The sequence below is a fragment of the Ambystoma mexicanum genome, chromosome 10, assembly GCF_040938575.1.
Source record: "Ambystoma mexicanum isolate Mex_15411 chromosome 10, UKY_AmexF1_1, whole genome shotgun sequence".
NCBI lineage: Eukaryota > Metazoa > Chordata > Amphibia > Caudata > Ambystomatidae > Ambystoma > Ambystoma mexicanum.
In genome coordinates this window covers 309,687,840-309,700,670 of record NC_090932.1, presented here as the reverse complement: position 1 = coordinate 309,700,670, position 12,831 = coordinate 309,687,840, and the positions used below count along the sequence as shown (strand labels likewise).

General features: G+C 47.2%; 1 protein-coding gene across 5 annotated transcripts in view; it reads left to right on the top strand.

Moving 5' to 3' along the window:
* GIGYF2 (GRB10 interacting GYF protein 2) overlaps nt 1-12,831 on the top strand; it is a 2,415,541-nt gene that overhangs the window by 1,393,538 nt on the left and 1,009,172 nt on the right. For all 5 annotated transcript variants that reach the window (XM_069617902.1, XM_069617899.1, XM_069617900.1 and 2 more), the window contains one exon: nt 10,294-10,460. In XM_069617902.1, the coding sequence (XP_069474003.1) occupies nt 10,294-10,460 (167 nt within the window). The remainder of the gene's footprint in view (nt 1-10,293; nt 10,461-12,831) is intronic.

Below are 12,831 nucleotides of genomic sequence, written 5' to 3'. Positions count from 1 at the left end.
CAGCCAGCGGATCTAGTTTCCCAGTGATAGCCGCCCAAGCTTGGAATGGGCTCCCCCTAGAGCTCAGAACTGACCAACCCTACCTTAGTTTTAGACGGAATGTCCTCACCTGGCTACGGACCAATGATACCGAGCTTGACCTCTTCACTAACTATCGGATCCTTGAGCCATACCCAAGACTGTTCTCCTTAAGGTTTGCTTTGCCTGACTATGTTAACTGTATATGTTCTCTGTTATCACTTGTTTGTATCTTGGGTATATCCATTGAGACTATTGATCACTGCAAATGTACGCTAGTATCGATGTTATCATTGCCTATAATCTGTTTTCACTCATGTATGTACCACCTACCTTTTCAACTAAGCTCCTTAAGACTCCTTGTAATGTTTGTGCCCAGCTACCTGATGGTTTTGGTTTGTGCTATATTAGATAAATAAACAAACAAACAAACCTTGAACCCATATTTATATAAAGACTGTTTTAACTAATACAGTGTGTGGACATTCCTTTGTGGGTGCTTGGGGACTACACAGCCCTCATCACCTCCTGAGAAGCTAGGCCTTGATTGCCTGACCATAGCTACCCCATAGAGAATCTTGGCTGTGGTCTTCTGTGCCTCTCCTCTGCCGTATAGAGAGCAGGAGTAAAGACACCCCTCCCTCCCTCCCCCCCTCCGGTTGTTTTACATCAGATCTGACTTAAAAGCAACGCACAAAATCTGGTGTTCCTCTCCCTGGCTCTTCGGTTCCAGCAGCTGTGTAAATCCAACCAGCTTAGAGGGGATGTCCCGGCGGGCTTACTTGGAGTTGATTGGTCCCACCAACTCAAAGGGAGAAGTTATCCTTGCAGGGATTCTCTAGTCGAGGCAAATTCTGAGCTTCAGCACAGCAGCAGGGCTTCACCGGGCAAACCAACGGTCCAGGAGTTGCAGCAGGCGACTCTTCAAAGTTCTTCTTCAGATTCCTTTGTCCAGTCGTCGACTCTGCCTTCCAAGCCAAAAAGACTTGCCTTTTATGTAGGTTTCTCCCATTTATTCCAGCCTATCTGCCTATCACCCAGCAGGGGGGCTGTCCTTTGCGGACAGCCAGCCGGCCAATCACCTTTGGGTGCATTCCTGTAACCAAGGGGATTAAGCATAGGGAGTTTCGGGCACCTCCCTCACTGAGCGTAGAGAAATGTCGTCTTCAACGAGGAACCAGAGGGCTGCAGGCAGAACTGCAGAGTAGAGGGGCTCAGAGAGGCGGCAGCTCAACTAGGTGAACTTCGAAAAGGATTCTGCTGTGCGACAGTCGAGGGAGAAGGAAGGGCCAAGCCTTCTCCCAGATCTAGCGGACTATAAGGCGGGAGAAACGCTATCCGAGTACAGAGCGAAGTCGCAGAGCCGAATGAAGACAGAGGGGGACGCGGAAGCCGCCATGAGAAGCTGGTGAGCCCATAGAAGTAGTTTGTGGCACCAGGGTGCTGCATGAGGTACTGCAGGGGTAGAGCAGCTTGGTTGGAAACCAAATCCCTCACCCAGAAAAGGAGCTATCTTCTTCATGGCCGTACTTGCAGGAAAAAGCAAACTATTATGGAAAGGAAAGTACTGTAAGCCGCATAGGCAAGATATTGAAATTTTATGAGACTGTGAATCTTGTTAAAGTCCTTGCAGGAGAGTATACCAGGCAGGAGGATAACGAGTCTGGGACCTGCACCCCAGCTAAAGTTCTGGCTGTTAGGGGAGTTTTACTAAGGTCCGCTTGAGGCAAGAATTCATAAAACTATCCCAATGGTATACAGGTCCCCATCTTATTTTTTATTTTTAGCTACCCTGGCGCAGGTGAGTGGTGCTTAGAAACCCCGGCTCCCTTTCCTCTCCCCCGTTCTGGTCTAGGCTGTGTGCATGCCCCTTGCCCCCACCCTCCCTCACCTAGCCCTTTTTTCCAAGATCAAAACCCCTTCCTACCTCTTGACCCTCCCCAAGCCCCGATTGTCTGGTGTTCAACTCCCACAACACCAAGGGTTAGATCCTCGTTTGTAGCCCCTCACCATTTTAGCTTCCCTGGCGCAGGTGAGTGGTGCTTGGAGACCCCGGGCCCCTTTTTTCTACCCCTGCACCTGTTTAGAACGTGTTCAGGCCCTATGCCCCCACCAGCCCCTAACCCAAACCAGTTTTGGTGGTTGCCAATGGCATAATCCCATCTCCAGACTGGTTGGTCCATAGCTCCCATAACCCTCATCCTGCCAGGGCAGCCCACTGCCCGTTGCAGCCCCGGTGGCGAAAGACCCAGAGGCAAAGGACTGCCACTCTGTGAAGCAGCTCCCAATTGTGTCTGCAGGTGTCAGCAGTGGCAGCCGTCAACCAGCAGCAACCAACCAGATAAGTGGGGTGTGATCGGGCAGTGACAGCATTCATTGCACCTAGACAAACTCACCCATCTCTCGCATTTCATATACCCATGGGGGCCCACGGTAGTATTGTATTGATGTCCCGCATTATGCCTGTTAGCTAGTCATCCTGAATAACTCCTTAATTACAATAACATTACCTTACACCCCTCCCCCCCCCCAATACCCTCAGGCTTTCAGCCTACCTTTGCATATCAACAATGGTCAACAATCAACTCACTTACCCAAGTGTAGCCACTATCATACAGCGATGCCACCAACCCTACTACACTTTCCTCCCTCTGTATACACCACTTGAAATCTAACATAGCACAACCATATCTCTATGACACAGTTGGGTGCGCACGCTTTACTGCACTGCAACAACAAAACATACTACACATAGCCTCGCACAGCAGAACATGGCGACTAACAACCGTGGTGTGCACTTGAGCTCAGCGAGCGGTGTGGGCTGAGCTGGGGCTGCCAGCAGCTCGTCACCGCTCCCTTGCGCATTCTTCCCACTCAGCCCTACTGCTTCGCCCTTCCCCCTTGGTTTTCAGATCAGCCGGAGCGTCGGGGACCACTCTGTTGGTGCTGCTGCATGATGTGGATTTCCTTTAATGGAACACCATCAGTGAATCCAAAATCTAGGTGTGTGTTTCTCATTCTCCAGCATGGGGTCTGCCATGGATTCCCATGCTCATGAATATTCCCCCGTCGTCAGGCTGGGAATCCTCCGTAAAGAAAAAAATCTGTTTCAGTTTCATTTCTGAACTGTCTTTCTCAATCGCTGGTCTCTGGGTCATACTGCCCCCAGCCAATGACTGCCCTTTACCTAAGCCCCTCCTCTGGCAGCCATCTTCAGATTTGGTAGCACATAAAGTGGCAGTAGGACCCAGAGAAGAGCCGCAGAGGCGCAGGCTGGAGGGTTTGCATGTGAATCAATGTCAGACCCATGCTGGAGAACAACAGTTACATGTAAGTAACTTGTTCCTTGTCTACCATTTGTGAAATCTAGGCCTTTCACCCATAGTGGGAGAAAGGCCTAAGTGTGTTTTCTCATCGTATGCCATTCTGTGAAACCTAGACATTTCTCCCACTATCTATGATATTGTTAGGAAAAATTCTCTTTATTGCACCTTTCCTTCCATCTTTATGGAACCCTCAAACTTTTAGCTTTTAATTTTTTTAATCTGACCTGTACTTTTTGCATTACACTTCACTGCACTGGCCTTTGCTCATCTGTTATGGGGAAACGGATATGTCCTTCAGGCTATCAGTACTCTGAAACATTGTTTCCCTTAGTCAAGTGACTGTTACTACTTTGGTTACTTTTATATCCCTTGTGGTAACTTTTTATCATTGTACAATGCAGCTTACACTGCAGTGCAATGGGGTGCATTTATGTTTTGCCCTAGACTAACAGAGTATTTTTGGTTACTCTAGGTGTGCTAAAAGGATAGACTGGCAGCAGTGACTTTTCCACACTTTCTGTCGTATTTTGTTTTTAGCTTTACCGGGTTCACCGTGTTTGGCTACTAACTGTGGCCTACTGGTCAAACATGGCTGTGCCACAAGATATTTCACCTGTTCTTTTGCCATCTTGTTCTTTAGCCTCTTCCTGGCCAGGAAAATCCTTATGTGGACTTCCAGTGCCCAGGAAAGCGGGAGCTTCTGGCGGGCTGCTGGAGGGCTGTGTATTTTTGCTGGCAGGGTGTGGGCTGGGTCGGTCTGACTCCAATCCACATACTGGTTTCAGTGTGTCTGAGTGGTATGCATGAAATTCCTGCCGCGTTCCTGATTGGACCACTGCTGGGGTGTTTGTGTGGGCTAATCCTGCTATTGGCTAGTGGGAGTTTCAGCTCTTACCTGGCTTTTAGGATAAGAAGAGGACCCCTACAACCATTCTTCAGAGGTCCTGGAGAAAACTGAAGGAGCCATGTATCCTATCCACCTGTGAGACCTGCAAAGAGACCTGAGACCCAACTGAAGGAGGCCTGGCATCCAACTTCTACTGCTGTCCTGCCCTTTATCTTAAGAAGTCCTGTGAAGGAGCTGCGACCCTTGGATTGGAGGGATCATCCATTCCCAACATCTGCCAAAGAAAGCCTTCGGAAGTGCCCTGTAACCGTCCTGTAGCTGACCAGCTTTGTTTTTGGGCTACCGTGCTGCCGGCGTCACCATATCGAGTTTCGGCCTGGCGCTTGGGGGATCCTTGTGCAGGTCTGCGTATTTGAGGGACTCAGTCTTTTTCCCCCAATGTTGAAGCAAAACTGCTGCAGCTTGCCTTTGATGGCGAACAGCTTTTTGTCCCCAAAGCTGATGAGCCCCCATAAAGGTTTAAGGACTCAAAGCTCATGGCTCAGTCACCAGGATTAGCTGTACAGCAACAGCCTCTGCAGCAGACTTTTGCCTTTGGATCCAGAGGAAGGGTTTTACAGGAGGTACTCCATCTTTCCCAGAAGGGTGCAAGCGCACCAGGCCAAAAAAGTTAAGAGGTAGAGGAGGGTGGAAGTCGATGGCAGCTGTAGCATCGACATGCATGGCGCCTCAGAAACCTCTGTGGTCTCTCCTCATATTTCACCAGTTGGAGGGAGTTGGACGGAGTCTCTCCGGATTCTTGGGCAAATGAAAGGAAATTACCTCCGACCCCTGGGTCCTTCAGCTTGTCGATTGGTGCTACTGCTTCCTGTTTTTGAAGAAACCTCTGGACAGACCTCCACCCGCCCTCCCTCCCCCCAGCCCAAACAGGAGCTACAGGAAGAGCTCAAGGCCTTTCTTTTGCTGGGGGCGGTAGAGGCAGTTCCAGCTGAGGAAGTAGGCGCTGATTGGTACTCCCAATAATTTCTGGTTCCCAAGAAAGGGGGAGGACTCCACCCCATCATGGACCTCAGGGATTTGAACAAATTCCAGAGGAAGGACACATTCAGGATGGTGAAGTTGAGGGGAAACTGGTGTCACTGGACCGAAAGTATGCCTACTTTCCCGTGCCTGTGCACAGGAAGCACAGGTAGTTCCTAACGTTTGTCAATGAGAACGCACTTTATCATTTCAAAGTGCTCCCTTTTGGCTTCATCTCTGCCCCCGTGGTCTTTACCAAGCTGATGGCAGTAGTAGCTGCCCACTTCAGGAGACCCAGCAGCTTTGTGTTTCCATACTTGGACGCTTGACTGATCCGAGCACGGTCGCTGGAGTAGGTTTCAAGTCATCTCAAGAAAACCTGTTCACCACTGCACGACTTGGGTTTCTCCCTGAACTTAAAGAAATCTCAGACTTCGCTAGAGCAAAATCTCCAGTTCGTCGGAGCAGTTTGGACACCGTGACCATTCACAAGATCACTTCCACCGGCCCCCCCACCCCCTTCCTCCCATGGAGCCCTTTTCCAGGAGGCTAGGGCGGTACGGCCGCTCCCCAATAGTCCCCCTGGGGGTAGTTTAATGTGGGAGGAGACTCCTTCTGGGGACAAGGACGATCACCTAGGGTACAGCGCATTCAGTATTGTCACTCCCCAACGTTCCCTTGCCCTCCCCACTGTTAAGAACCAAAGCTAAAGCCAAAAGTACAATTACGAAGAAGAGCACAGGAAACATGGTCACTGACTGTGCTAGTACTGGTACGAGGTGGGCCCGGGGAGGCATGAGGATTAAGTTGTCAACAGAAGTAGAGGACTTTTAAAATCAACCGGGACAGGACTGGCTGATTTTTAAAAAAATATATACGAGAGACAACCCAACCTGAGAGACCAAGCCAGGAGAGACAACAAGGGTGGAAACCAGCAGAAGTTTCAAATGCTGTGGGCAGACCAGAGTCTGAGAAGAGGGGAGGACGCTGGCTCGGTTCTCTGTGGGTCCAACTGAAGCCCACTGACCGTCCGACACAGGTCGGAGACCCTTACCAGTACAAACCAAGCATCCGAGGAGAGCTTCCTCATCTCAGTGGCATTAATAAGCCCACTGACCACCAGAAAAGCGCCTGGGACCCCAATAAATGGGAACTGAGCAGACTGGAAGAACATCCTCGTCATCTTAGCCCACTGATCAACAAAGGTGGATTTGGGATTTTGCTAAGACCAAAACAAAATTGCAAAGTATACATCAAGCTGAAGATTTGCTGGTGCTGTGAGCAGTTAGACTGACGCTGGCAGCTTTTGCACCCTCTCTGCAGGGAAAGCATGTCATGATGTTAGCAGAAATCATAGTGACCATGCACTACCTCAACAAGCAGGGAGGCGCGGGATCACTACCCCTGTGCAGGGTGGCCATGCAGTTATGATTCTGGATGCTAGAGAACAACAGTTCAGCCCCTGCAGCTCATCTGGCAAGGGTGGTGACTGGGTTGACTGATGCTGTAAGCAGGCAGAGCTCCGTCTCCCAAAAGTGGAAGCTATGCCCACAGGTTGTTTCAATGAGCACCACCCGGTGAGGCACCCCGACGGTGGACAACACAAAGTGCAAACAGTTCTGCTCAAGGGAATTTCCCCCCAGAGGGCCATTGGGGTATGCATTTTTAGTGGAGTGGGTCTTCAACCTCCATTATGCAGTCCCATAGATACCTGTCAACCCTTGGAGTCTCAGGAGGTTGCAGAAATTCAGGCCATACCTGATCCCGATCACCCTGGACTGGGCGAGGACGGCTTGTTTCTGGGACTTCCTGAAACTGGACGAATGCCCGCCTATCTGACTTCTTCGGATTCCGGAAGGTGCTGTTGGCTGCACATAGACCATCCACTAGGTCTGTATACGCGTGCAGATAGTTAGGTAAGAATTGGTGCAGTCACACTGTGTTGGACTACACAACACTTATCTGCTTGGTATTAGGTAACCCACCTTTTGGTATAGGTCTGTACTGCACAAGTTGGTAGTGTGACTGAGCAGCCAGGCCTATCTCCAGAGGGGTAAATGTGAGCTGTAGAACTGTAGCAATGAAATTCGTAAATCCAAGTAACACTTACACTCTAGGTTTCTGTTACAAATATCTATTTATTCAACGTCAAATTTTAAGTACGCATTTGTTAAAAAGGCAATTCATGTAACAATGCAAATATACTTTAATACTTTTCAGGATCAGCACAAGTAAGTGGATAATCTTTGGATATGCTTCTTACACAATTCCTACCCCCTTAGGTGACTTCAATCACAAGGACCGTAAAGGCATTTATATATCACACTAGTTATACTTTGCAGATTCTGAGGTTGCAGAAAAGAGAGGTTTAAGGGAGAAGAAAAGGTTAAACAGGTTCTCAGTACATGTGAGGATGCTTAAATCTTCCAATGAAATCTAGACAACCCTTTCCAAGCAATAACAAGGTCAATGGGCTAGAAGAGTCTCAGGGAGCCAGGACAGCCAAAGTCAATTGGGAACAGTCTATGGAGCTGAGGCACTTCATGGATAAAAAAGTCTTGCACAAAGTTAGAGAGTTTGTAGAAATCACTTGTAGGGTCACAAGCTGCTAAGTCTGGGAAAAGTTGGTATCGACTCTTAAGGTGAGACAATTCAATTCCCAACAGAGAAAAGCACAGCTGACCGACAGTGAGGTAAGTACCCCAAGTCTTAACAGTGCCTCTGTTTAGAAGAAGAGTGGTCCAGCTGGATTTTGTCCTGTTGCAGCGATGCAAATCCTGTGTTCTTGAGCCTCATTTGTGGGGACAAGAGGGAGGACGTCTGGAGGGTTCCTGCGGCTGCACTTTGGAGGTCAGCAGCAGCGACAGGCTCTTTTCCGTTCAGCGGCACTTCATGGTTTCAGCGCTTAGTAAACAGCACCGTTGTGGATCTTGGATACCGGTTGGGCTTCGTTGACTCCTTGGGTCCTGCACTCTGGTGAGGGTACTCGAGCTCTGGTCGTCCTGCTTCTGCAGGGTCCTTAGGAGACTCCTGGAGCTTCTGGACGGATTTCAGACGTTGCAATCAACTACAGATTGCTCGACCCCTGGCAGTCGGTTCTTGCAGCAGCGCAGAAGTACAGCCAGTCAGGGAAGATGGTCCAGTGGAGTTTGTCTCAGGGTTGGTTGGTCCCACTAACCCAAGGAAAGTTGTTGTCCCTTCCCTAGCTTCTCTGTCAAATCGAAAAAGGAGTTTCAGCACTGCAGCAGGACTTCACCAGGCAGTTCAAAGTCCAGCAGGATGCAGCAAGCTTTGTTCAGTTTCTTCGTCGGGTATTTCTCGCAGTGGCCGACTCTGCCTCTACTCCCAAAACCCTTGCCTTTTAAACAGTTTTCTCCCATTCATGCCCAGCCTAAGCTGTCAATCACACAGCAGGGTGGCTGCCGTGAAAGGACAGCCAGCCAGCCAATCAGGACTGGTTGCATTCAGGCACTCTTAGAGACAAAGGACAGGGGAGTTTTGGGAACCTCCCTCACATCCTGCCTTTCCAGACACCCTGGAGCCAGAGGCGGTCTTCAGGGCTGAAGCCCGCCAAAGGCAAAATGAACATAGGGCTCAAACCTGGCTCAATGCACAGAGTAAAACCCAACAAAGACCTCACAAACATCAAATGGCGGAAAAAGACAACCGGGGCCATTTTAACATAATGGTCACCCATGGGTGCTGTACTGCAGCTGGGTTCAGCCTGCAGTAGTAAAGCACAATGGTAGGAAAATGAAACCACTGCCACCAGCCATTTAAAGTAGTGAGGGTAACACAGCATGTTTTACATGAGACTATAGGATAAGGGGTTACTAGGTAGCCACCCAGCACTCCACATAAGATTCTTTGTGCTGAACCTACAAAGTGAAAAGGTAAGTAAAGTCATTTTCACTTTACTATTCTTGGGAACTGTAGTTCACACAAGAAAAGGTATTTAAACCTTATGAGAAATATAAAGGATTTCTCTGGGACACTGCACTGAAGGCGCTGTGTGTGCCCATACACAAAGTAGATGCCCATGGAGTTTGTTACCAAATCGGGTCAAAACACACGAGCGAGTGAGAAAAAGATCTCACTCCAGGGTAAAAATTAAAAAGTCCTAACATCCAGCAAAAGATCTGGGGTTCTTTAAGGTTCAAGGGAATTAGCACAGAAATTAGAATTCTCCCTCAGGTTTTAGAAGTTGGGTGTCTGCAGACACTGCCTTAGCAGGTTCCAGGTGCAGAACCTTTTCACAGGCAATTTCGGTTCTGCTACCTCTCTCTTCCCGGATAGTCTGGCTATGTGGCCTATAGAAATTCTGTGTTAAAATGTTGATAAAGTAAGGATGCAGACTCCCAAATGCGGGACATTGGGTGTTAACAGAGCAATTCTGCTTCCAATAACTGTTGTATCATTTCAAACATTTGCTTGCCACCCAATCACAGGATGTCACTACATTCAGATTTTCTCAAAATGTGAATTCCTGTCCAATACAGACAACATTCAAGTATTGCACCAGATCTGTTGTCGACTATAGCTTTCCTGCTGTTACGAGACGGCAGAAGCCGTAACCATATTTGGCAAGACTTGTGTTTCACTCACTCACAAAGAGAAAAGTTTAGTTTTGGAACTTTTATTGGATTATCACACCGTGGCTCACTCTGGAGCATCATTCGGGATGTAGCAAGCCGGACCCCACTAGTATTCTCAATAGGTGAAGGTCTTCCACCCACCAGTGGAACACACACAACTAACTGTGCAAGGTTATTTGTACAGGGAACAGGGTCTATTTTGGACACATTAAGCCTCCGAGGCATGGGGCATCACAGAAAAGGTCATGGATGCAGACTAATCCAAGGAAAAAAGGTTGTCAAACCAGTCGGGAAAGAAATTCAGGTCCTCTCATCAGAGGTACAGTTTAGTACTTACAACGTCACAATGGGTAATATGAATTTGTGGGAAGAAAGCATACACATAAAGTACACAAAGTATTTATTGTTCAGGGAAGATGGTGATCTTTTTTATTTTTAACTTTATCATTAAGAGCTAAACTGTAACCTGTATCTTGTGACACTGCAGGTCCCTTCAGTAATCAGGAGATGGCAGAATGGTGCCAAGCTGGGTACTTTACAATGTCCTTGTTGGTAAGAAGAGCGTGTGATGACAGCTTTCAACCTCTGGGTGACCTCATGAAGTTGTGGGGAAGAATGCCCTTCACCTCTGGCCCAGTGCCACCTAAACTTCTGGTAAGGCTCACAAACCAACTGTACCTCAGGGTGCCATGTTACATGTGTGTCTATATGTATATCTTATGTATGACTTACCAATATCCATAGAACACCCCATCATCACCTGCATTCAATTACTTGACCAGCTGTCTACCCTGCCGCATACACCACTCCTTTCAAACTAACATCACCCAGACTCTCACACATTTGCTTAAAGCGCTTACTTGATATTATCCACTCCACCACACTCCTGCAATAGAAATTTCCATTGCACTGAACAGAAAGTTTAACTTATTTTCAGAGAGTAGTAGTTACTCAACTTGAACTATGTACATGTGCATTCTGGCATATCGGCCTCCAGAAAATGACCTGTTAATGTTCATACGTAGTCTGACGGTCCTAAATATCTTTGAAGCCGATTTAGGATTTTGAATCTATAAAATATGAAGGAAGCCATTTAAGTCTGTGACGTTCTTTTATTACTGTAAGCATTCTCCCCACACTGTTATTGGTTTATCATAAATCCATATCTTTGCATCTATTTTCACAGTAGGAAGACAATCTTTGAAATGTTTCTTTGCGAGACATAAATTAGTTTTAAAAAAATTAAGTTTGTTAATTAAAATGTTCTTGATTAGCTAACATTCTTATTTGATTAACCATGTTGTACTAATATGTTTAATGTTAACAAAAGTTATTTGTACCCAAGAAATAAAATGAGCAACAATAAATGTTTATGTACCCCGGAAGAAAGACATTAGTGAGGAGAGTGTCTGTAGAATGTTAAAGGTTAGCTGCATGAATGCACACCAATAAATAAATAGCTATGATAAAAATGCTCTGAAAACAGTTTTCAGTGCAAGGCTCTATGCATTCAGGGTTGCACAGGGCATTGTCCCGTATATTGTATGTTTGACCCATCATTTGCTGTGGAAGGAGAATTTCAGAACTTTCATAAATCAAAACATTCACAATCTTAAAGGAATGTCCTAGCCTCAGTTTTATGGTGTTGCAGCAAGCAGGTTAATTCTCAACTTCAGGTGGACAATATGGTCCTTGCCTGTTATTGATAACTGTTTTCAATACAGTAATAAATAGCACTTTAGAGAGGGAAGGCACGGCTGCTAACGGTCCTCGAGCAGGAGACGGGTAGATAAAGGCTCAAGCTCAGCTTTCCAGCCCTGGTCAGCCATGAAAGTGTTATTTATCGCTATTAGCTCTCCGAGCCGCCATCTGGTGTGCTGATCTTTTTTTGGTTTGTTTTTCAGGGAACCAGGCTTTGGCATTTCATTCTTGCCTTAAAAAGCAATTACCCATATGTCTGCGATTGGAAATAACTATTTCCAGGAACAGAAGGTGAGCCAGGAGGTGGGCGGGATGGTATTGGGGGACACGTATGCCCCTCCAGTGGAGACTCATCCTGTGGCACCACCTCCAAGGGTAGGGTGGAGGCTTGTTGAGATGCATTTCTAGAATGTGGACTAGTGTAGACCACCCTAATAGTGAACAGGGAATTCTGACAGGTTTGCCAAAGGCCAATCAAAGTAGCAATAGGGAGAAGTCCAGGGTTATTCTCAGGAGAGTGAGAGTGGGATCAGGGGCCCACAATGAGTCCACACACAGGACCACACAATAATTGAATGTTGACAGTAATGTATACATTGGGTGATATTGCATGGTTTGTTTTCAAAACTCTGTTAGGGAGCATTCTCCTTCTAGGGCTAATTTCCCTCACCTAGTGAGTCCCCCAGCAGCTTTGCTGGATTTCTGGAGTTTATTTTTTCCACCTGGTAAGAGTGTACATCTTTTTCCACTCTTACATGTGTTTTGACCTATGTGTTTTAATCATTGTGTGATCTTGGGCACCGGAGCACACCACTCCAGGTGCCCCTGTTCTTGTGCGGGTTACACAGCACCTTTAGATTAGTAACCCAGGGTTGCCTTTTAGACTTCCCTCTGACTCCATTTCGCTGGGGCGGACTACTGTCCCCCAGAGAAAAGTAAAGTTGCCATTTACTTTACATATTCATTTTTACCACAGACCCAGTACACCCCATCTTACATGGCGTACTGGAAAGGGCTAATTGGTACCCCTTTTCTGTCTGTACCTCCCTGAGCATTGTTTTGCTCTTTTAACATTAAGACTTGGCTGGTGGCAGTGGTATCTACCCTACCTTTTCTACCGCGATTATATTAGATAACCGTGGTACTGTTCTTGGTTATTAGATTAGCCTCAAACATAAACCCGCTTGACCAAATCGTCTTTCTTTTGGCTCCGGTTGGGTTTATTCGCCATTTCTTATTGTTAAAGTCCTTCTTGTGTTTTACTTTGCGCGGCAAACTAGGTGTGCCTTCTTTGTTCAGTCTTTTTGGCGGGCTTCTACAGAGA